Genomic DNA, 26,420 nt, shown 5'->3' with positions numbered 1-26,420 from the left:
TAAGTGACAGTGTATCAAGGATTACTAATGTTCTTTTATAAATAATGCTTAGTAGAATATTTGATTTCATCACTATTTACACAAAAATGCCAAGTATAATATGTAAGGTAATTTCTCAATAAAACTTATAATAATTCTATCCATCTATTTAAGTTGGGAATGCATGTCATGAAACACAGCTAACTAGGTTAACCCATAGTGAAATTTTAACAAAATCAATCAATCATAAATACAAACAATTAATATTTACCATATACAAAGAACAATTAACGATATCTAATTAATTTAAATGCACAAAGATCTCCACTTCGATGTAGGGACATGAACTGAATTTTCCAGTTTGACTTGTCACTGTCTTCCTGTGAACGCAGTTTAGCTTATACGTAGCTCCCCAATGGACTGCTCCAAAGACTGAAATAGAAATTGCCATTATCATCATTGTAAATTAACAAAATTACAGTACAAAAGCATTTTCTTTTGATTTATGGAATGTTTTGCATTGGATTGTAAAGAAGCTGAACAGTAAACAGGAACTTTGATATATTAAACAGGAACTTTGATATATTAAACAGGAACTTTGATATATAGACCGTAAACAGGAACTTTGGTATATAGACCAAGTGGAGCTGGAAGCTAAATTAAGGCTGCAAGTCCAACACACAGTATATTAATGGACCTAAACCCCAACAAAGGTTGACCATCACTAATCCGGTAAACAGCAGTTAACTGGAATTATTTTCGCTGCTGGCTGCTAAGTTGGCGGTACTGTTTTTCAATTATTTTTACTACTGCCCGGTTGATAGTGCTGTTTCCAATGCAAACAAATATAAGACACAACCTCATTTCAGTGGGAAAACAGTTTTTAGTGTACTCTAACTGAAAACAGTCTAGCTGCACATTACACAAGCAGTAACATACCGTACATTTCCGCTTGTTAAGACAACCTTCAGATAAGACGAGGTCAAACATTAAGTCAAATTTGACTGAATTACAAACCATCAGTGCATAGGCTAGCTTTTGTTGTATACTTAAAAATCCAAAGTAATTGAATAAAAACAATTTTACATCATGCTTTTGCTAAACACAGACATTGCACAAACGTATGCGTGTGAATGTATAGATTAGCTTTTGCAGCAACAGATGTCTTACGTAGTATTAGTTATGTAATTATTATAATAAATTAAATTCTGAGATAATTTCTATTTTTCCCCAACTTTTATATAAACCTGGAGTTATTTATGTCGATATTCTTTCAGTGGCAGCTGGAGGTACCCATTAGACTTTAACTGCGAGGTAGGCAGGGACTGGCTGTGTGATACCCGGCCACCTCTATATATATTCTCACAGCTGTGAGAGACGTCGCCTTTTCTTTCGGCTCAGTAGATCTCGGACGTGTCTGCTCTCATCTTGACTGTCGTTGAACTCTTTAATTTGTTTTACTTTCCCTTTTCAGGTGTGCATGTCTTTCTTCTACACTCACCTTCATCATGTGAATGTGTCCAGGGCGAGAGGGTGCCGCGTGTGGGACCTTCATGCCAACGTTAGAGACCAATCCGCGCTCTTTGTGAGCAGGGCTCGCCCTGCATAGTGTAGTCACTCCCAAAGGGAGAGGTTTGGAAAGTGCAGGAAGAATCAAGTCCCTGAGCAATCGTTCTCCATAGGGGCGAGTGGGACGCATTCTTCTTCCCGCACCCCCAAATCACTTTCAAAAGCTCCTTCTAGTGCAATCTCACAAGGGACGAGTGAGCAGGAGCACAGATTACTCATCTTCTAGGCAACCCCAGGGTATTGGGGGGGGGGGTTGCTTCCCTTAGAGTACCTTCTCCTCCAGCTGCTGGGGAGCCTGTTTCCCTTGCAGATTTATTAAAAGTGTAGTCCTCCTTATAGATTTTGGGACCCTTCAAAGTAGGAGCTGAGGTGCCTTCTTTAGCATGGGGCCATGAGGGAACTTTCTCCAGATCCGTCGACATCTCACAGTTGGTTGAGGGCATTGGTTATCCAGGTTAAGACTGGGATGAATGAGAAGAATGTCTGGCTTTTCTTCTTTCATCTTCCCCTCTCTTGGGGTACAGCACCATGGGTCCCTCTGCAACCTTGTTTAACCTAGTATAAGCAATAATTTTAGACATTCTACATCCCCTTTGTTTCTGCGAGGGAACAATGGGTATATGTCTGGTTGTTTTTTCCTATATAAAAACTCAAATGTTTTCATACAAATAACAAACCTATATTTTACTAAATTGCACAGGCTGCACATATACTCACTTTGTATATTTCAACAGGGTGTCAAAGTTTTCCCCAGACCACAGTCATATACTGTACTAGGTAAAACCAGGTCAATGTCTATGCCAGATCTAGGATTTCCACCCACTAAGAGAGAGAGAGAGAGTCATCCACATAAATACAGAAGGTATGTTAGTATGGGAAGAAATGACAAATTCAGAGATAATTTGTATTTATCCCTAAAACAAACCTAGAGTTTTGTATATAAATTGGCCTGCCATCACCTGTCCAGAAGTCCTGCCTGCATTAAAAAGTGACTTCTCTCACTGCTGCAAGAGTATATAGAGGCAGCTGGGTACTCCCCAGCCTACCAGCTCAAGCGGTTAAGCAGGGTTGCCACCTTGCAATTAAAGTCTAATGGCTACCTCCAGCTGCCGCTGAAAGAATATCCAACAACCTAGAGTTATTAATGTGGATTATCTTTCAGCGGCAGCTGGAGGTAGCCATTATACTTTAATTGCGAGGTGGCAACCCTGCCTAACCGCTTGAGCGGGTAGGCTGGGGATGGCTGGGAAGTACCCAGCCGCCTCTATATATACTTTCACAACAATGAGAGATGTCACTTTTTATTGTAGGCAGGACTTCTGGGGGACAGGTGATGGCAGGCCAATTTATATACAAAAATCCAGGTTTGTATTAGTTAGGGAAAAATACAAATTATCTCTGAATTTGTCATTTGTTCCCATACTAACAAAGCTTCCATTATTTATGTGGATGACTCGCTCTTAGGTGGGTGGAAGCCGTAGATCTGGCATGGACATTGACCAGGCTTTACCAAGTATAGTATATGACTGTGGTCTGGGGAAAACTTTGACACCTCGCTGAAATATACAAAGGGAGTTTACTAGCGGCCTTTGCAATGCAGTGAAATAAAGGTTGTTAATTTGTATGAACGACTTCAAGTTTACATAGGAAAACAAGACTTATCTCATTGCTCCCTCTCAGAAAGCAATAAGGACGTGTACAGTAAAACAATTTTATTACTTATAATAGGCTACACAAGGGAAGTGATTATTACCTGCAAAGGGACCCATGGTGCTGTACCCCAAGGGAGGGGAAGATGAAGAAAGGAAAGCCAGACATTTTTCTCATTCATCCCAGTCTTAACCCGGATAACCAATGCCCTCAACCAACTGCTACTTGTCCATCAAGAAGCCTGAGGTATCTTAAACCACTTGTTGAGCAGCCACCGCAGTAAAGATAGTAAACGTATCGAGTCTCATGTGGGTCACGTGTTTGAAATAATGGGCTGTGAAAGTGGTCTGTCTCTTCTACATGGCCACTTGGAGAACCTGCCAAATGGAAAAGTTGCTCTTGAATACCAGGGAAATACTGTACCTCCCAAGATGTCAATGAGCCCGAGGAGGGTGGAGAGCCAAGACCATTTTGATTACCTGGCAAATCTAGGAGGAAACCGTGATCTTTGTGAAACTCCTCTTTACTATCCCTGAACGAACAGAGGAGTTGCTCTGGGCCGTGTTGCTGCAGTGCATTTAAAATAGTATCTCAAAGTCCTCACTGGACATACTAACAACTGATCTGGGTCATTGGTTACAGAATGACTCACAATCTGAAAGGGCCCAAATCTATGGTCCAGCACCCCCGGATTTCGAGTTTTAGCAATGAACTCGGGAGACAAAGCCTTGTGTCACTTCCCCCGTACCCTTGAATAGGCGATGTCATAATAGAGGCCATGAAGTTCACAGACTCTTTGCCGAGGCTAAAGCAAGCTAGAACGCCTTCTTCAAAGTGTGATTTCGTTCAGTTGCATGGCATAATGGTTTGTAAGTAGGTCCTTCCAAGGATCTCAAGACGCAAACCACGTCCAAGGAGGAGAGAGGCCTAATCTCTGATTGGGGCAAGTGATTTTAAACTGTATGAATAAAAAAAAAAAAAAAAAAAAAAAACCTCCAACGAAGAGGAAATATCTACTCCTTTTAGCTTAAAGGCAAGGCTTAAGGCCGAGTGATAGCCTTTTACCGCTGAGACTGAAAGGAGTTTTTCCTCCCAAAGGTAAAAAAGGATCACTGCTATTATTAGAATAGTAGCATTGAGTTTTGAGATATTCCTTCCAAAACACCAACCACAGAATACTCTCCAGTTTGCCGGGTAGACCGAGGCTGAAGACCTACGCAAATATCCGGACCTTCGCTCCGCAACTTGTCGTGAAATGCCCTTCTGAGAGAGAAGACGCTGGATAGTCTCCACGCGTTTAGTCGAAGTAATTGCACGGTCTTGTGGAAGAAGTGTTTGCGTATGGTTGTTTGAGTAGATTTATTCATGGAGGAAGTTCTCTCGGTAGATCTACTAGAAGTTGCATGAGGTCCGGAAACCACTCTGCATGATGCCATAGGGGAGCTACAAGGGTCATCATTAGATCTTTGGATGCTCTGGTTTTGTTGAGCTGTCTCATCAGACATAACGGAGGAAAGGCGTACACGCCAATATTGTCCCACCATTGTTGGAATGCATTTTGCCATAGAGCCTTAGGGTTCGGGACTGAAGGGCAGATTGCTCATCTAGGCAACCCCAGAGTATGGGGTGGGTTGCTTCCCTAGCGGAGCACCTTCGCCTCCAGCTGCTGGGGAGCTTGTTTTCCTTGCAGATTTATTTCAGGTGTGGTCGTCCTTAGGGATTTCGGAAGCATGCTCTTCAGAGATGTTAGGAACAAGTTTACAGTCAGGGAACCCCACAAAGTTAGGACTTGTTAGCTATCTGACAATTCAAAGATCATTCAGAGCCTACTATCTGAGTCACTTTGCTCAGATTGTCTGTGAGCACATTCCTCTTGCCGGGAATGAATCAAGCTGATAAGAGACAACAAATGTTCTTCTGACCTTCTGAGGATCTTTACTGCAAGACGGCATAGAGGCTGCAAAAAGGTACTGCCCTTTTTGTTTATGTAAGCCACTACAATGTTGTCGCTTATCAACACAACAGAGTGACCTGCCAGCAACTGTTGGAACTGATGAAGAGCAAGGTAGGCTGCTCTCATCTCTAGGAGCTTTATGTGCTGGTACCTTTCTGACTGACCAAAGGCCAGAGATTGTATGGTGCAGGTGAGCCCCCCACCCTTCTTTTGATCCAGTTGTGAAGAGCATCAAATCCGGAGGGAGAAGAGAAGATTCTGTCCTCTTCGAAGGTTTTCGTCTACCATCCACCAACTCAAATCTGTCACCTAATCCTGAGTTATAGAACTCGGGTGTCCGGTGGATAGTTGTGTTGGTTCCACACGAATTTCAGCTGCCACTGCAGGCCTGGATCTTATCCTGAGGCAGGCGTTTGGAACAAGACAGATGAGAGAGGTTAAATGGCCTAAGAGACTCAACCAACGAGAGGCTGGAAGAACGTTTTCTGAGGAAGGGAGCGGCTACTTCCTTCAGTCTGTGTATTCCTTCATCTGATGGGAAAACTTTATCTTGGATGGTGTCTATGATCATACCGAGGTATACCAATCTCTGTGAAGATTGCAGTAATGATTTCTCGTAAATTATCAGAACCCCCAGGTCCTGACAAAACTCGAGAAGCATGTCTCGGTGACAAAGAAGGGTATTCTCCGAGTCTGCTAGGATCAGCCAGTCTTCCAGATATCTGAGAAGACAGATGCCACTCATGTGAGCCCAAGATGACACTAGGCCAAACACTCTGGTGAATACCTGAGGAGCTGTTGCGAGACCGAAGCATAGAACCTTGAACTGGTATGTCTTTTTCTTGTGTATGAATCCTAGATAATTCCTTGAAGACGGATGGATTGGGATCTGGAAGTCCCCTGGACGAACTGCTTGGATGACCGTGTCTGCCATCTCCATTCTTGACCGAGTCTGTTGAAAAAACTTGTTTGATGGGAGAGATCGATGACTAGTCTGAGTCTCCGTCGTCTTTTTTCACCAGTAAAATTTGACTGTAGAAGCCTGGGGACCCTTCCACGACTCTCCAGGCCCAGAGGACCAGCTACTTGCCCTTCGCATAGAATCTTTGATGCACTGGATCCTGAGTCAGAGGAGGGAGAGATTTAATGAACTGGACGCAATACCCCAGGGCGATCACTTCGACTGCCCAGGGATCTGCCCCAATAAGCTGCCACCTCTACCAGCAGTGCTGTAGGCATCCTCCGAAAGGTGGTAGGTGATGAGGAATGCCATTCCTACTGGGAGGGACCATCTCAGCCACCTCCCTTTCCTCCCTTCTTTCCTCTTCAGGACTTGGACCCCCCCCCCCCCCTTCTGTCCCTTGGACTGAAAGGGCCGCTTTGCCACCTTAGAAAGTCCAGAGGACCTGGAAGTTGACTGGTGAGTAGAGGCCGGTGCTTGCTGAGGCTGAGAAGACTTTGAAGGTCTACTATATGTCCACGATGTCATGGCCCTATGGAGGGGAATTGTTGGACGATTTCCTCCATCGCTCGGCCCTCTGTATCTTCCGGAACGAAGAGATGAACCCTCAACAATGGAATTCCCCCAACCGAGAGACCTCCACTTTCGGCACCTGTTTGTGGAACAGACCTATGACGGTATTCCTTCTCTTGAGGATGGTTTTCGCCCACAGGTTGACAACGTGGTGCGATAGGAACTCAAGAGTCCGGGTACCTGACAACAGAAAAGACTCCATGGTCTTCCTAGCTGGGTGACAGATCGTGAGAGCGAACCATGAAGCCTAAGGATCTCAGCCATAGATGAAGTCACGAAGCAGCGTGCAAGGTGTACTTCGCGCCTCTCTCTATGTCAAAGAGCTCAATTACCAAGAGGGAGGCCTTCAGAGAGGAGATGGTTTGAGTTGGAACAACTTTCATTAGTGACTAAACCGAAGGGTCGAGGGTCATGGTGGAATGGGGTTTCCCTTCGATCTCGTAATATTTCCTTTGTAAAACAAAAGGAAGTGAAAGGGACCAAGAGGAGGAATCTGCCCTCAAGGAACTAGAAGTTCCAGCTATCTGGACGATAGCTTTCCTTTTGGCGGCTGTTGAACCTTTGAACCAGGGCAGAGCTGCACTGGACCTCGAAGGCTTCTGGGTCTCGAATATCTTATCGAGAACTATATCCTTCCCTTCCTGGATGGTGGAACCAGGAGTGGACATCCTGTTGATGGCCCTCATACAGGCAAGGCCCTGCCGAAAGTTACATTTCAACTCACGTCTCTCCTATTCGGAATGATTGTTTGGACTGGCTGCCTTTGGAAGATGTTCATCCTGTGAGTCTAAGGGGTCATCCACTTCCAGACTCATATTCAGAGCCTAGGGTAGATCAGGGTCGTCAATCTCGATTCCCATGCCACCGTGTTCTTAGGATTCGTCTTCATGTCCTACTCACAGGACATTCCTTCGCGGTCTTAGGCGGGGGAACCTGCAAGGTCTTCAAGGCACTTGACGAAGCCTTGGCAGAAAGAGCTGAAGGTTCCTCCTCTGGTGGAGGTACAGAAACAGGACATTTGTACAGAGTTACAACCTCAATTTCTTGAGGGTTGAAGGAATGAATTGCAATCTCCCTGGGTGAGCCTATGTCCCTACTCATCCTAGGATGGATGATATCGGCATGAAGCAATGTTACGCCTCTCATCCTTCTCTTCTGCTTCTTATTGATGACCTTCACCTTAGCTGGCGTAAAAAGTAAGTTAGCCATACAAGAATCAGAAGGAATGGGGCCTTCAGCACGCGATCGGGATAGAGGTCCTGACTTCAAACTGACGAACCCGACGAGGGTTTCAGAGGGATTCTAGGAGTTGCCTTGACTGAGACAAGTCAGAAGTTGTGATGATGTAGGAGCCACATTCAGTCTTCAGGAGGGTGGTCATGAAAGTGCTCACCCATGAAGGTAGCTCTGAACCTGTAGGTATACCCTGGAATTCACTAGGAGTGTGTCCTTTGGGTCGAACTCTAGAAGGAGCTCCAGTCTAGGAGGTGATAACCTCTGAGGCGAGAAACACATTCCTTTGGACGTGAAGGAAGGTTCAGACTAATAGGAAAGTTCACGAATCTATTAGGGGGCTCCTTGAACCCTTCTGGGAAGGGTGTCTGTCTTCGGCTGGAGGTGAAAGACGCAGAAGGATAAGGCGAAGGTGTTGTTACCGCACTTGCTCACGGTTCTGACACATCTCATAAACTGCTCGCGGAAATCGCGAGATTCACGTGTAAACTGACGCGATTCACGAGCACTTCTCTCGCAACAGGAGCACTAAGAGCCACAGAGGAAAAGGAAGGTCTAACGCCTTCCTGCTACTCCAGAGAAACACCTACATCCGACCAAGTCAGCAGAGGAGGCCTCTGAGTAGGGTCTACTCTAGTTGGAGAAGGCGTTTCCAAGCGTCACGTAGGTAAACGTTTTGCTAGAACTCCCCAGGTGGTGAAAGGCACTGGGGGTTTAGCTGGATGCCTGTTAAGAGGAATAATCATTCTCATCTAGGTTGTCATGGCCCGATTAGTAACGTATCTGCTTGGTGTTTCCAAGTCGGGGGTTCGAGTCCTGCTCAGACTAGTTGGTGCCTGCAACCTTACCATCCTTGTGAGCTAAGGTTGGGGGTTTGGGGGAGCCTATAGGTCTATCTGCTGAGTTATCAGCAGCCATTGCCTGGGCCTCCCTGATCCTACCTTGGGTGGATAGGGGGTTTGGGGGCTTATATAATATATGGTCAGTCTCTAGGGCATTGTCCTGCTTGCTAGGACAATGTCACTGTCCCTTGCCTCTGCCATTCATGAGCGGCCTTTAAACCTTAAACCTTAAGGTCATGTCCGAGGTCATTTGGCAGGTCTGGTTGGGGAGCTATCTGCTGATGGACCGCGTGTACGCCTATCTCTACCTCTAGACAAGGAACGTCTATACCTTGATCGCGAACACGCTGCTCGTGATCTTGAACGAGTGTGTCTAGTTCTCGTTTGAGAACAGCCTGAACGTCATGAATGCCTAGCTCCCAAACGTGACCGTCGTCCTTCCAAGCGCCGTTCTTCTAATCTTAATCGCACAGATCTACAACGTGACCATCTAGACCTAGGTCTAGACTTTGGTCGTGATTGCGAAGAACGCTATCACGAGACTTGTCCTTGTGAAGAGGAACGTCTCCGAAAGAGCGTCGAGACTCGGATCATGATGACCTACAATCCATAAGATCTTCCGATCATCACAAACGGCGATCAGGGAAAGAGTCCAGAAGGGCAATGCGATGGTGATGCTCGTCCTTTTGCGCTGCCGATGGTAGGAGTGCTGCTGCCCAGAAGATCCACGCCTGCAACCTGTGGGTTCCTGTGGGGAGAAAAAGAGGGTTGAAGGTTAGGGGACGACGAGGTCCCGGATGGAGAGAGGGTTCGTCGCCAGCAGGGGGCACTTGGAGAGGGAAACGTGAACTATCACCTCATTCACGCATGGATGGGCCAGGAGAAGGCGACAGATGGACCTCGAACAATTCCAAAGCGTGAGATGTTGACGGCTCTGGAGAGGGGTCCTTCCTGGCACCACGCTGAAGAAGGTGCAGCGGCTCCTCCTTTGAAGGGGGTCCCGAAATCCTTAAGGACGACCACACCTGCAGCAGATCTGAAAGGAAGAATGCCTCTCCAGCAGCTGGAGAAGTTGCTCCTCTAGGGGGAAGCAACAACCCCCCAGTACCCCGGGGTTGCCAAGTAGTTAATCAATCTGCGCTCCTACCGGATCGTCCCTCACAAGAGCGCATGCGAGAAGGAGATTATATGAGAGATTTGGGTGTGTGATATGAAGAAGAACGCGCTCTGCTCACCAGAGGGAGAATGGTCAAGCTTCGTTGTCTTCTTCCTATGCCGACTAAATTTCTCCCATAGGGAGACCGACCACTCCCTACACTGCACAGGGCGAACCTTGCTTGCATTGATGCCCTCGGCAAGTAGAACATAGTGCGGGTCGGTCTCCAATGACGACATCAAGGTTCCGCATGCGGCACCCTCACGCCCTGAATGATGAAGCCGATCACAAGAGAAGACACTCAGACCTGAAAAAAAACCAAAACTGAAAAAGTTGAATGACAGTCAGAAGAGTGAACACGTCCGATCTCTACTGAGCTTAAAGAATGTGATGTCTCACTAATGCAAGAGTACATTATATATAGAGGCAGCTAGGTAGCCACCAGCCTGCCAGCTCAAGCAGTTAGGCAGGGTTGCCACCTCGCAATTAAAGTCTAATGGGTACCTCCAGCTGCCGCTGAAAGATAAGCCACCTAAATAACGAAAGGTTTGTTAGTATGGGAACAAAGGGAAAATAGCCCAGTGAGGAAAGGAAACAGGAAAAATAAAATATTTCAAGAACAGTAATAACAATAAAATAAATACCTCCTATATAAACTATAAAACTTTAATAAAACAAGAGGAAGAGAAATAAGATAGAACAGCGTGCCCTCAAAGACAGAGGAAGGCCATGGTACAGAGGCTATGGCACTACCCAAACAAGAGAACAATGGTTTTATTTTGGAGTGTCCTAGAAGAGCTGCTTACCATACCTAGAAGAGCTGCTTACCATAAAGTCTCTTCTACCCTTACCAAGAGGAGTGGCCACTGAACAATTAAAGAGCAGTAACCTCTTGGGTGAAGAATTGTTTGATAATCCTAGTGTTTTCAGGTGTATGAGGACAGAGGAGAATATGTAAAGAATAGGCCAAACTATTTGATGTGTGTGTAAGCAAACAGAATATGAACTGTAATCAGAGAAAAAGATCCAATGTAGAACTGTCTGGCCAGTCAAAGGACCCCATAAATCTACAATGGTAGTATCTTAACGGGTGGCTGGTGCCCTGTCGAGAAAAAAAAAAGAGAGAGAGAGAGAGAGAGAGAGAGAGAGAGAGAGAGAGAGAGAGAGAGAGAGAGAGAGAGAGAGAGAGAGAGAGAGAGAGAGAGAGAGAGAGAGAGAGAGAGAGAGCGCACAATTGGTAGCATGATCTTGAGATCAGCTGATGCCTACCAAAAGTAATTGCTTATTATTGAAATGCTTAAGAAATTGAAAAATAGAATATAAACATGCTTTAATAAACCACAATACTGCCTAATGAAATATGAAGGCTTAATAATGAATAGAAAATTAAATACTGTATGAAGCTTTTTTTCTTACATTCTGGTATGCATGCATTGCAAATCCCACACGAAGTTGGGCTGAACATGAATAGAAGAAAGACGGATGATGAGAGCGGAGTATGCAATGGAAGATGACATATCATTGGAAGGAGAAAAGATTAGCGAGGTAGAATCATTTAATTCAGGAACTATGATCTTCAATACAGGGTCTTGAGAATTAGAGTTTAGTGAAAGCCTGAAAAAAAGCAACTCAGACAATGGCTAGGCTAAGTAAAATTTGGAAATCAAATCGCCTGAAATTACATAAAAATCAGACTAGATATCAGTTTAGTGACATCGGTGTTACTCTATGGACATGAGTCATGGTATGACAATGAAACAATCGCCAATAGATTTAGTAGATTTGAGACCAAAGCCCTCAGAAGGATATTGTTAGTTAAAAGGCAGGACAGGATTAGAAATGAAACTACGAGAGATTACTCAAGTGCCATATGTTGATGAGATCATGATGAAGGGTAGATGGAGATGGTTTGGGCATGCTCTTAAAACTCCCCAAGAGAAATAAGTTCACCGAACATTCAGTTAGGCTCCACAAGGCACTAGAAGAGTTGGAAGACCCAGGCCTACATGGTTGAGGACTATGAAGTGCAAAGTAGGAGATGATGAATAGAGAAGTATTCAATTAAAAGCTCAAGATGGAGACGACTGGTGAAATCAAACCGAGGCCGTTTGCGTCAATAAGCGTAGAAGATGATAATGAAGAAGATTTAAAAATGAACTACCTGTACACACCTGCACACACACACTCACACAGAGAAGGAGGGAGGTGTTCGGATAACTAATAATAGTGGCTACAAATGAACTGTATGAAAACTATGATATCCTGTAACATATTGGTGCTGATGTAATATTTATCATGAAGGCATTTCAAATAGATTAAGAAATTATGTATAAAATATGCCACTCGTATGTGTGCAATCTTTTGATATGGAAACAAGACCTTCAGATCAAAATATTAAGTAATTCTTGATGTTTAAACTTCTTTTGAAATTGAAAAATAGAATACAAAAAGGCTTTAATAGAGCATATGATATCCTATTAAACAAGAAAATGGAATAATGATACAGTAAATAAGAAAATGTTGATAAAATATGACATGATTCCGAATCATGATGCATCATAATAAATCCACAGAAACTAAACTTTTCAGTCCCTATGTGAGTCATAAGTTGACCACTACCTGTAATTATGGATAATCCAGCATCTTCCCGGTCCCAAAGTTGTCGGATTAGTGATGGCCTACCTGTATTACAATTCATCTAATTTTGCATCCATACCAGTTACATATTTTTACATATAAAGCATGCACTAAAAATCCCCAAATTTTTAATTTTGTCTTATACCGAAACTTATTATCAGATATTTTAGAATAAGATTTTACCCTCAACATGAAATCCTCTACCCTGAGCAATAGTAAAAGTAGGAGACAATATACAGTATACCACTAACCTTGAAGTTCCAGATGACCAATTGAGAGTCTGCCCCACATGTAGAAATGGCTTGAGCACCAGCTTTATCTCCAGCAAAAATTGCAAGACCCGTAATGGTGTTTTGGTGAACTGTAGCCAGGGTTGTGTCCGACTGATCTGACCGAGCAGTTCGGTCAAGAGACTGGAATTTCCTCATGGCACTGGAAATAAGGCATACCAATGAATTTGTTTAAAAGCATAAATATCTCTACATATTTCACAATTTTCACCACCTCAATCGTTTTATGCCAAAGTAAATTAAATCCTAGTTGTGATTCTTACATGTACCTATGGAATACTACAATGACAGAACATCTAATATTTAATCACAGTATTTAAAGTGTACCATGGTTTACTGTGAAGAAAACTGTCCATGGCACCTAATTTCAGCTATTTACATATATAGCTACATACAACCCAGCTGCACTGTTTTGTCCAAAAATATATATAGCTACATTACACAACCTAGCTGCTCTGCTTTGTCCAAAAATAACGTAAATAAAAATGAATTGCAAATGGAAAAACATTACACTAAAACACTTGAAGTGAAATTAATGGAAAGCCTTAGCATTACTTTTTAACAAGGCAAATGTAATTTTAGTAAGTAATACAGGAAAGTATAATTTGATAAAATTACCACAAAGTTTTAAAAGTTATTTTTACATTTCTTAAATATATAAACCAGAGTCCTTTAATAAGAGTATGACTTAAGCAAAGCTGGAACGGCCATATAACAAGATAGTAGTTGCTGGTGAGTGGAGGGTAAAGCCATGCCTACTGGGCAGATAAGAGTAACCATCACCTTGACCTTAATCTATAGAGGTGGGTGGGCAGTTTAACTTGAGACACTTTTTTTATTGTTAGTGGAAACTTAAAAATTACTTTCAAATTTATTTGTTCTTAGACAAATACAGACAATTGTCCTTTAATAGGAAACTCAACCTAAAGGAGAAGAAAGACCCTAGAACCAAACTGGCTAGTTTACCCCCGAGAAGAGGAGCTTTTAGCACTTGTTGGAGAATTGGTAATGTTACTCCTCTATGTAAATGTGTTTGTGGTAGCTCAAGTCCCACTGATTACCGCCCAATTTCCATAACTCCCATATTATCTAAAGTTTTTGAACGTCTTCTGGCAAAACGTCTTAATAGGTTTGCTGAAGGTAATCATCTATTCCCTAGTTTGCAATTTGGTTTTCGGAAAGGCCTTGGAGCATGTGATGCCCTTCTTACAATCTCCAATGCAGTACAGAAATCCCTTGATTGTGGTCGGGAAGTTCGTATGATTGGCCTTGATTTTAGTGCTGCCTTTGACCGTGTTAATCATGAGGCCCTTGTTTTCAAACTGAAACAGTTGGGAGTGGGTGGGTCGTTTCTTAGCATTATTATTGATTTTTTAAGTAGTAGATCTCAAAGAGTTGTTGTTGATGGGCACCATAGTGAGTATAGGAATGTGATATCCGGTGTTCCACAGGGTAGTGTTCTTGGCCCATTACTTTTCATACTATATACACATGACATGTGGTTTGGCCTAGAAAATAAGCTTGTTGCATATGCAGATGATGCTACTCTCTTTGCATCAATTCCATCCCCTGAATGTAGATCTGGGGTTGGTGAATCCCTTAATAGAGATTTAGCTAAAATTAGTGCATGGTGCAAATTATGGGGTATGAAGTTGAATCCTAACAAAACTCAAAGTATGATTGTAAGTAGGTCAAGGACGGTGGCTCCTCAACATCCGGATCTCAGTATTGATAATGTTTCTTTAAATTTGTATGACTTTCAAAATTTTAGGCGTGATTCTTGACAGCAAATTTACTTTTGAGAAACATATAAGGTCTGTGTCTTCTTCAATTGCACAAAAAATTGGCTTATTGAGAAAGTCTTTTAAGATATTCGGTGATCAATCTATTCTGAAGAAGTGTTTTAATTCTTTTATTCTACCTTGTTTTGAGTATTGTTCTCCGGTCTGGTCTTCAGCTGCTGATTCTCATCTTAATTTGTTGGACAGAAACTTACGGTCTATTAAATTTCTTATTCCTGATCTAGATATTAATCTCTGGCACCGTCGATCAATTAGTTCATTATGCATGTTGCATAAGATTTTTCATAACTCTGACCATCCTTTACATTCAGATCTCCCTGGACAATTCTATCCTGTTCGTAATACTAGGCAGGCAGTTAATTCTAATAGCCAGGCCTTCTCCATCATAAGACTCAATACTACGCAGTACTCTAGAAGTTTTATTCCCGCTGTTACCAAGTTGTGGAATGATCTTCCTAATCGGGTTGTTGAATCAGTAGAACTTCAAAAGTTCAAAGTTGGAGCAAATGCTTTTTTGTTGACCAGACGGACATGAGTCTTTTTATAGTTTATATATGACATTTTTGTTGTTGACGTTGTTAATAGTTTATATATGATATCTCTCTTTTGACATTACTTTTTTTAGAATGATTTATTGTTAATTTGTTTTCTTCAGTTATTTATTTCCTTATTTCCTTTCCTCACTGGGCTATTTTTCCCTATTGGAGCCCCTGGGCTTATAGCATCTTGCTTTTCCAATTAGGGTTGTAGCTTGGATAGTAATAATAATAATAATAATAAAATGCTAAAACACTTTGGTCCTGTTGAGTAATGGAAGTGAGGGTTCTAGTTGAGACTACCGCTGAACCTAGGATTAGGTTATCTTGGACCTGTGGGTAAACTCCTGTTGGAAGTGGACAACGAAGATGTCTGTTGTACCAGACTCCTGCCTTTAGGACTAGTGCCAATGACAGGTTCTTCCTGAAGGTTAGGGTAGATTGGTTTAACCCGACTTTGTGTGGTCGAACCCGGAAGATCCTTCTATCCTTTCACTTGATAAGAACGTCTGAAGATGCAATATTGTTTTTATCTTCATTAACCTTATAGTGCAGGAAAGAGTATCTGGTGCTCAGTAAGGGACATGAGTAGGTAGCTTCATCATATCCTCACAGGACAGATGATAATAGTCATCTTGGACTGTTTGTAATCTACTCTAGATCAAAAGGAAGGGAAGGACTTCCTCCATTTGAGAATAACTCGTGACATTCGAAATATCATGAGGTATGCCTATTCCTAACGCCCAAGCCAAGGCTTGCGAGTACTACTGTGGTTCAGATGAAAATGATGTGCAGTCAAGGGTTCTTGGAGGATCTGCTTGAAAGACCTTAGGATTCTAGTGACCTTTCAAAATTGGATGGAGTTCCTGGAGAAGCAAGATTATTTGGAAATAATCCTTAGCCTAAGCTGATCCTTCAAATGGAAAGGATCAGAGTTCTTCAGTCAGATATCAGGTTAAAGGCTGAGTGACACTTTTACCACAGATGAGAAGAACCAAAGAAGTATACCTTCTACGATTACACTACTGTAGATGGTAAGAAAAATTAGCAAATCTGGGTATCATTCGGGTGTGTGGCACTTGGAAGCTGCTTGGTCATCCAGTGGCCAATATCATTAATAAACAGTCAAGTGATTTGTAAACAGCTGGAAAGGCTAAGGTATCCAGACGTAACTGGCAAGTTAGGTGTCCCAAACACTGCCAAAGTTCCTTAGACTGGAGAGACGTCTACATGAAGATGTTCTGGATTTGGAGAGGAGTACAGTACACCGTAAGTTCTTGATTAACTGGGAGCCGAACGGGTCCTTGAATGATGATTCCCCTAGACCAAGAAGCTCAAACATTAATCAGTGCTGTCAGTAAGGTCCATTTCAAATTACCATGTTGGCTGCCCTGAAGAATACTGTTTGGCCAATTGCACAGGATCTTTGAAACAGTACTCCTTTGCTTGTAGATTTAAGTCAAAAAGGTGGAATTGGAAACTTTTGGGGAAGTTTCCAATGTTAATAGTGTTGCTTGGAATTCCGGCAGCAGGTTGATATGTAGGAGTTTACTTCTGTGAACCACCCTTCCTTAGATACATCTGTCAACAGCAGGATCCCTGGAAGTGGAATTCGAGTGGAACTCTCCCAGAGAAAATCTCATCAATCTATCAACAAGCCCAATCATTTCGTATTTCCTGTTCCAATGAAACCTGGTCAGGAAGTGATTAGCTGCTGACTAATGACACTTCCAATTTCACTGGAGCAATTACTAGTGTAGGAGCCCATGTAGAACGAGTTCTCCAGTGACATGAGAAGTCTTTACGACGTTGCCACCATGGAGCCGTTGATTCTTAATGGGACCGTCCGTTATGTCCTGCATTTTTTCTAAAGATTAAAAATACACAATTTCTACATATGTTTTAGACATATATAATCCCTTCATCATACAAAAATTTCCAAGTCATTTCATCACAATTTTTTTTTTTTTATTTAGCAAAAATCATGATTTTTAAAAACATTTTAGGTACATTTTTCTCCACTAATATGATACCAATTGTATTGAAAATCATACAATCAAACCTTCTTCATAAAAAAAAAAATTCTGTGCGACAGTTTTTCAATTTTCCTTTATTTTTAATGAATTTTTTCTTAATTTTCTTCGTCTAGATGTAAAATAATCATGAAAAGGAGAAAAAGGAAAATCAAAATTCTGTTACACAAAAATTGTGGGATTTTTATTCATTTTCAATTATATCTTTCTCTCTAAAATCGAATAATAAATAAGTGAGAAAAATGTACAGTACCTAAGTGTGAATAAGTATGTTTTTGAGTTGAGCTCCCAAAAATTTGCTATAAATTTTCGCTTTTTTTTTTCCTCTTAAAAATATCAAGATATTAATATCATAACCTTACTTTGTACTCTCATTGTTTATTCCTACATGAAAGCTCCCTAAAGGAGGTATTTAAACCCAAAGTTTACTAATACACTTGGTGTAAGGGTGTCATGAGTTGCCAGCGGCCTCTCATTGTTGCTAGAGTTTTAGAATGTTCCAGCTTTGTACTCTTTTTCATGTTTCCCTCTATTTTTGGTTCTTTTTTTGTTGCCCTCTGCTTACTTTTTGCTCTTTCTTTGACCTTAGGTTACATTGGCCTTGCTATTTTTGTTGCCCTCTGCTTACTTTTTGTTCTTTCTTTGACCTTAGGTTACATTGGCCTTGCTATAAAGTTCACGAGGACCTATGTATATACGAACTTTAAGTAGACAAATGCAACGTAACTTTTATATGTCTTTGAAAATTCTGGCTGGTGTTCTCGTAGATCGTAGTTAATGTTCGCCTACCCTCTACCAATGCCTTTCATCTCTGCCAGACGTACGAGAATTCGAAACACGAGTGAAAAAATCACTGTATATATGCAAAAGTAAACACGCAAAGACGATTCTGTCAAACTCGGTCATGCAGACGATGCAGTAAAGATGAAGTCATCATTTAAGGACTGCTTTATCTTCATTATTTGTAAAAAATAATTCTCTGAAACTTCTGGAGAGCATGCATATATGTTTCTGCATACATAAAAAACAATAAAACGATTATTTATATTTTAAAATTATGTCAAACACCATAAGGGACGGTCCCCTTAAGTCATGTGGGAGAATCTACACTACCTCCCTACATTTGCTATTATCAATGTTTAATGTATTACCAGCATACTCCAGTCATGTATATTCTGCTATGCCACAAAAACGGGCTTACCAATTGAATACGATTCTCAGATCATGGCAAAAGGAAAGCCAACTGTCTGTCCTGGAGTATTGCCACCTAGAGGGACATGAGGCACATAAAAACCATCAATGAGGAATCGAATCCCATGAGGCAAAACTCATACATTTAGGCACTAAAAGAGGCAAGCGTGAATGATCAGGAGCGATAGAAAGTTGGAAACTCCAGGTTTTGAACTGGTAACTAAAGCTCTGAGAACAAAGGTACCTCCTTGTAGGAGAAAAGTAATGGTATCCAGATGTATTTATCTTTCAGGTTCACTATGGTGCTTTCATGGGAGACCACATGGGAGTAATATCAGTCCTTGGTCTCCAGCCCCCTGTTGACTTCTTCACTGGAGAATTGATTGTAAAATCGCAAAGAACTGTGGGGATGATTAATAGTGTGTACTCCTTCATATACCCTCAGGGCCCAAAGGCCCACTGGTAAGGTGGCTGCAGTGTCTAAAAGATCCCTGGCTTCTGTCCGAACAGACAAAGTCTGGATATTTTTTTTGGCATTTTGAGATTGTCGAATTTCGGGTCAAGTGTAATATGTATACGAATGATTATATCCATCCAGTGGTCAAAGAGAAACTGTTTGGACTGGTCTTTATAGCGGCTTCCATGGCAGCAGACTATGCACCCATGTCATAGTCTTCCATCAGGTTCTTTAAGTCAACACTTGTTGCTGAAACGATGGAAGATCTAAGACAACTGCCTCTGGCATGCAGAGCCTCCATTGTTTAAAAAGAAAACTAAGGGGTATGATCTCTACATGATCAGCTGGAGTGTAAGGACTTCTTTGGCTTGAGAAATAGGATCTAACCAAAAGCCCTCAAGGAAGGCCCGACGATGGACGTATAAAAGCTGATTAAAGCTTTGAAGGCACCCGATAGATGGGCATAATCTGTCTCGATAGGAGTTTTGGTTACCCATAGAGGTCAATAAAATTATGAATGAGTACAAGACGAAGTCTTGGAACACGAACAGTGTACCACTTCTGTCTCTTTAGAAGAGTATGAATAGAAGAGGCTCTTTAGCTATGGTCTGCTACTCTTCTAGCTGGCACTCCAAAATCAAACCATTGTTCTCCAGTCTTGGATAGTGCCATAGCCTCTATACCATGGTTTTCCACTGTCTTTGGTTAGAGGTCTTTAGCTTGAGGGTACATTCAAGCACACTATTCTGTCTTTATTTAATGGTGTGTTAGGCATGCTAATTAGAAGGGCCATGGATGCCTGGTGGCTTTCCAAAAGTCTGCCTTCATCCTATCTATTCCTTAATCTTCCTGCATGGTATTCATTTACAAAACCATATCTGTCTTTGGCTACCTTGGAGGATACTAAGACTTACATGGTATCTATCTAAAGTTATAGCAGGTTCCAAATTATGGGGCATGAAGTTGAACCCTAACGAAACCCCAGTATGATTGGTAGTAGGTCAAGGTCAGTGGCTCCTCAACATCCAGGTCTTTGCATTGACAATGTTACTTTAATTATACTGTACAGTAATACAATTTGCTTAAAATTATACAGTAGTCATGATTTTCAAGTAAAATTTGGAAATCAAATCGCCTGAAATTACACAAAAATCAGACTACAGTATATATCAGTTTAGTGAGATCGGTGTTACTCTATGGACATGAGTCATGGTATGACAATGAAACAATCTCCAATAGATTTATTAGATATAAGAACAAATCCCTCAGAAGGATATTGAGAGTTAAATAGCAGGAGGATTAGAAATGAAACTATAAGAGAGATTACTTGAGTGCCATATGAAGATGACATCATGATGAGGAGTAGATGGTGATGGTTTGAGCAAGCTCTTCGCACTCCCCAAGAGAGGTTAGTTCACCTAACGTTCAGTTGGGCTCCAAAAGGCACTAGAAGAGTTGGAAGACCCAGGCCTACATGGCTGAGAACTATGAAGTGAAAAGTAGATGATGATGAATGAAAAAGTATTGAATTAAAAGCTCAAGATGAGACAACTGACCAAATCTAACCGAGGCACTTTGCATCAATAGGCATAGGAGGAGATGATGATGATGATTTTTTATTACAAATTTCCTTTGGAGAAACACATTTGGTCTGTTTTGATAACTGCACAAAAAATCAGCTTATTGATAACATCTCAAGATTTTTAATGGAGAATTTATCCCCAGGAAATGGTTCAATTCTTCCATTCTACCTTGTTTCAAGTATTGGTCTCCTGTCTAGTCTTCAGCTGCTAGCTATCTTAAATTTGTAGAACAAAACTATTGTGCTCTTAAATTCCTTATTCCTGATTTGGATATTAATCTCTGGGACTGTTGTTCAGTTATCTTTTGTGCATGTTGCATAAAGTTCTTGATAATTGGGACCATCCTTTGCATTTAGGTCTTTCCAAACAGTACCATCTTATATGTAACACTGTACTAGATACGCAGTTAATTCTAAGTGTTGCCTTCTCCTTCACAAGGCTTAATAATACTCGGTATTCTATAAGTTTTATTCCAGCTAACCAGATTGTGGAATTATCTTTCTAATCTGGCAGTTTAATCAGTAGAACTTCTAAAGTTCAAACTCATTGCAAATGCTTTTATGTTGACTAGGTTGCCATAAAGCTCTTTTCAGAGTTTATATATGACCGTTCTATCTTCGGGTTACTGATCTTAATATTTTATATCTTTTATCCATTACCTCTCATATATACAGAATATTATTTATTTCCTTTTCTCACTGAGCTACTTTCCCTGCTGTAACCCAAGGGCTTTTAGCATTCTACTTTTACAACTAGGATGATGGCTTGACTTGTAATAACAATAATTACAGTTATCAGGAAACATGCATATCCTTGGTTTCTTCCATTAATATCTCTCAAGCATGGTAATCTGCAAGTATATTTAATCAATCTGAAATAAAAAGATTGAAGCAGCCAAATTATAAGGCAGCAGAGCAGTAGGTGTGTACTGAACTGCAGCTAAAGGGAAAATGAGGGTTATTCTACCTGGCGAGTGGGCGCAAACTGCCTTCCACCTGCCAACTACTACTAATTACCTTGCTCACTAAAGTCAGACTCCTATAAAAGAATGATGGGTTTTATCTGTAGCAACAAATGGATTTTTCTATACATTAGGATGTGTATTCTTAAAATCTCAATAAAATATGGAACAATTATGCTATCAAAATACCTGCGTTCCTATCTTTAGCCATCCTATTTTCAAAACTATACTTTAGTTTTCTTTCCTTTGATTTAAGTCAACATGGAAAAGACGTTTGCCTCAGCAAGAGATCTTTATATCACAAGTAAGATTGAGCAGTTTTTAGCTATAGTGTTATAGTGTATTTTAAACTGGAATACCATGAATAACTATTATCAGATGGGGAAAAACTTTGGAAGCTATTCTTTAACTGCTACTGTTGCTTGCAAGTAGTTAAATGTCATTGAAACAACAGCAATAATCTCAGAATTTCTTAGCTAAAAATACAGGAAAAGGGTAGAGATAAATTTGAAATATCTTGGCTCAAAATAAGGGAAAAGGGTAGTGATAAATTTGAAATATCTTGGCTCAAAATAAGGGAAAAGGGTAGTGATAAATTTGAAATATCTTGACTCAAAATTAGGGAAAAGGAAGTGTCATAAATATATATTGATCTGACAATTATTAATCTATTTAACCACAACTGACCTCAACATTAACTCTTAATTGACCTTCCAAAAATTAAGTTTAAAAATATATAAGACTACCAGGGAAAATTCATGATACAAAATAGCAATATTCACATAAAAAGATCAAAATTTATATCATATTATAAAAAGAAAGCAAAACCAAGATTTTATCAAGGTGATTGTAATAGCTAGCGGGTGAAGGAGCCTACCTGCCAAGCAAAGCAACCCTCGCTTTGACCGTAACCAAGGACTTGTGGGGTAGTTAAAGTGGACAATGTAATTTAAAGGATTAAGGTTTATATAGCTTATATATTACTTGTGATTTGTTCTTCCGCGAATAAAAACTATTGTCTTTTAATATGACTTATCCTTAAGAGGGAGGAAATTTCTCTAATCAACCTGGCTGGTTTCTTAACCTGGGAAATGTCAAGACACTAAAGTCCTTCACAGGAGTAAAAGTTATTGATGACTCCTATCAACCTCATAATGATCTAAGCATGAAGATTGTCGCAGGTGTAAGGCTAGGTCCATACCAGGTGACTATTAGGCAGTCATGGATAAAACCTATATCTATAAGGATATATTGTCATACTGTATGGTCATTATGAGATGTGGACTTGTATATATTTCATCCATACTCCCCAGAAACTGAGACAACTATTTTGAAGTATGGTATGAACGACCCTTTTGTACGCAAAACGGTAGCATACGAAGAAGAATACAACAATAAAAAATATATAAGAGCCTTTTTAGCATTGACCATTAAATCAATTTTAAAATGTATAATTTTTCTAATTAATCAAACTTTAGTAGGAATAATTGTCGTATTTCAATAACACACACGCCTTTACCTTTTCATAAATTCAATAGTAAAAGAATAAGATATACATTCCCAGAATATGCACATACAAATATCTAATTGGGCATTTAATTTACAGTAATTTCTGGCACTTAAGTACAAAACTTGTCTTTAAAGAAAGTTACTGACTGTGAAGATTACCTGCATCCGGTGTCCAGTCTAGCATACAATGTTACGACTGCTGGACCCCAAGGGAGGTAAAGAAGAATAGGAGAAAGACCAGTCATTCTTACATTGTGACCACTATCTTGGACAAGATGTTTCTTGTCTCGTAAGGGAGCTAAGTTTGCAACACAACTTGTTCAAATAGGTACCACTGGGTATTCATGCAAGAACCTGTAGTTATATCCCTGTAAGTAGTAAGCTGCAAAGGTTGTCCGTTGTTCCAGACTTATGTCTTCAAGCGTTGCTCCACTGATAGGCTCTTCCTGACGGTTAAGGTAGATCCGATATCTCTGAATTTCTACGCACGAGCACGGGATTGTCCTTTCTTCCTCGAACCACGTTTTCAGATATTGCCTGATTTACCCTCACAATGCTGAGAAAGTCTTTGGTGTTCAGCATGGAACCATTTGTTCTCTAGGTAGCCTTGTGTTTCCACAGGGCCAAGAAGAAAGCCATTCTAATCCCTGCTTACCCCTTCTTATAAAGAAAATATAGAGATACTGTACTTTATTCTTGAGTTGTGAGCAGCTGGATTTTGGGTTTTGGACATATAGTCTTCCTTCCTGATGGAAGGCCGTATGGTACTTGCCGTCTCCATTTAGCACGTTGTCTAGGGAGAGGAAGATTAACGGACTCCAGCCCTTGTTGACTTCTCTACAAAGAGGAGTAAACTGTAATGGCCCAGCAAAAATTCTCAGATAACGAGCGAGTTTTGCGCCATTGTTCATTTTAGGACCCACTGGCTCACCGGTTAGCTGACTGTTGCACCAGGTAGGTCACTACTTTATGCCTGAAAGGGCTATGTCTGTACAGCTCTTCCTGTTTTGAGATTTACTAAATCCTAAGTCATGGCAAAGTATACGACTCGCCCTGACCACTGATCGATTCAGAGTTACTTTGAGTCTAGCTAGGGAAGCAGCTTCCAAGGCCGGGAACTATGTATCATCATGTTTGAGCCTTTTTGCTGTGGTTCCTGCTGTTAGCATTCCTATTGCTGAATCAATGGGCAGACTAGACAAGTCTACCTCCTCTGACATGTAGAACCTCATCTGTCGATAAATCACAGGGGAAGGATATTGCTTGATGGGCTATAGCGTAAGGAATTCCTTGGACCCAATATCTAGGAATTGATCATAACTAAAATCCTGAGATAAATAACTGAGCAGGTTTAACCCTCTATGACATCTGAAATGCAGATAGGCATGGTGGTGACCCAAGGAGGTCAATGAAATCTGGAATGTGCATAGACCTTGATGATCATACCTAATCTCGGGATTTTCTGCTTCTGATCGCACTGGACCAGTCGGGTGTTGTATGGTTGACGCACCATGGAAGAATATCATACCTAATCTCGGGATTTTCTGCTTCTGATCGCACTGGACCAGTCGGGTGCTGTATGGTCGACGCACCTTGGAAGAATACCTTGAAGTATTTGCAGACCACAAACTGCGAAAGGAACGGGTGATACACAGTAAAGGAAGAGGGAACAATCTAATTTTGATTGGGCTTCCCTTTGTAGATTGAACTAACCCTTGCTCTTGCAACCTCAAGAGGTTAAAGAGACACTAGATGCTTTAGTCTCTAGAGAGGGAGCGGACACAGGTGTTCCCGAACCCGAAAATCACTAAAGAGCAGGCTTGAGGTGTCTGGTCACATGGTGTCCAATAACTTGTAAAGGCAATCACTCTGTGATGAGTTCGCGGAGATGGGTAGCGTAGATACCTGCATGTGGAGAGTGATTCTAGCGGGGCCGATCACTCAGGGATGTCGTCTTCTTTGGAGGAGAGCGTGGCACCAACTTGTAGTCGGTTGTATTGTTCAAGTAACTTTCCTTGGGTGGAGTGAACCTTACTAATTACTACACAAACACAATGTGACATCTTAAGTGTTTGTGGTTCTCAGAAATCTATTGCAATTTCTTATCACACAAGGCTCAATATCTATACTACACAGTATTCTAGTAGTTTGATTCCAGCTGTGACTAAGTTGTGGAATGATCTTCCTAATCAAATAGTGGAATTGGTGGAACTTCAAAAGTAAAAACTTGCAATTAATGTTTGTATGTTGAACAGGCTGACACGAGTCTCCTTTTTTACAGTTTATATATGAAACATCTATTTCTTGTTACTATTCCTAAAGTGTTTTATTTCAATTGTTTATTACTTCTCTTGTAGTTTATTCATTTCACCTTGGGCTTATAGCATCCAACTAGGGTTGTAGCTTAGCTAGTAATAATAATAAGGGGAGAAAGTACTAGAATCGCTTCCCCGGAGGGGATGTGTTATCGGTACGTACCATACCTCCCTCGTATGCGAGGAAGAGATTGGCAGGAGTCGCAATTAGACTCCAGCTGATCGGTCTTCTTGTACTTCAACTTCTTCATGACAGAATTCGCAGCTTCTACAATTTCAGGTGAGGGCAGTCCAATTGGCATGTGACCAAGAGCAGTGCGTGCCAATATTTCTTCCCAGTTTGGGATCGTTTTTAGGACAATGTTTCTATCTCCTATTCATATGGAGCAAGCCCTTAGTCCAAACAGGACCATCACTTCCCAAAACTACCTCTCAGTGTGGGATAGTTTTTGGTGCACACTGCTTCTCTCTCTTTCTCTCTCCTGTTGAGAGATATTGGTCGAATGTCCAAGACATGGGAGGGAGGGGGAGGATGGCCAGTTCCCTTCATCCCTAATGACTGTGTGTGCTTTGTCTCACACGAGACTGAATATAAGTAGCAGGAGCAATGTGTTTCGATACTACTTCTTAGTGTGAGATAGTTTTTGAGGCACACTTGAAGCAAGACCACACGCACGTAGTAGCAACAGCAGCATATTCCAAACCTGCATCCCAGTTTTGGATAGTTTCAACACACCATGTGCAAGAATAAGCATTGGTAGCAGGCGTGCTAGCACCTGTAACCCCTACTTAAATGCCTTCAGGGAAGGGTTAGGTACCAGTACCACACCATTCTTTCCATGTACACCCAGGGAGAAATGGGTCAGTCATGTGCGAGAAAACAGACATTGATCGATCTTTCTGGATTTTTTCTTTTATGACATCTACTCATACTACTTCTGGAGCTTGCACTGAAGACACTAACAAAGATGAGGAAAAGGAAGGAGAAACTTAAGTTCTCCTTCTAAGGAGTCATGCTGGCTATTGATGACGTTCTTACAAGGGAAGAGTCAACCAGGCACTCTTCAGAGAGAGAGCACTACCAGGTGATACAACCTTAGCGTATTTCTGTGGCTTGGTAAACACTGCAGGAAACAAGAAAGGTGACCTTAAACCTCCTTCCTCAATGGAGTACTAGCAATGTCCAAGG

General features: G+C 41.3%; 1 protein-coding gene across 1 annotated transcript in view; it reads right to left on the bottom strand.

The window, feature by feature from the left end:
- Nucleotides 1-131: 131 nt before the first annotated feature.
- Nucleotides 132-26,420, bottom strand: part of LOC137650262 (actin-related protein 2/3 complex subunit 1A-B-like) — a 128,690-nt gene continuing 102,401 nt past the window's right edge. The window contains exons 9-10 of the mRNA XM_068383564.1: nucleotides 12,806-12,986; nucleotides 132-411 (exon numbers count right to left, since the gene is read on the bottom strand). Of these exons, the coding sequence (XP_068239665.1) occupies nucleotides 373-411; nucleotides 12,806-12,986 (220 nt within the window). The 3' untranslated portion in view covers nucleotides 132-372. The remainder of the gene's footprint in view (nucleotides 412-12,805; nucleotides 12,987-26,420) is intronic.

The sequence above is a fragment of the Palaemon carinicauda genome, chromosome 11, assembly GCF_036898095.1.
Source record: "Palaemon carinicauda isolate YSFRI2023 chromosome 11, ASM3689809v2, whole genome shotgun sequence".
In the NCBI taxonomy this organism is placed as follows: Eukaryota; Metazoa; Arthropoda; class Malacostraca; order Decapoda; family Palaemonidae; genus Palaemon; species Palaemon carinicauda.
Note: the sequence above shows the minus strand (reverse complement) of the source record. Positions and strands in the feature narration are given on the sequence as shown.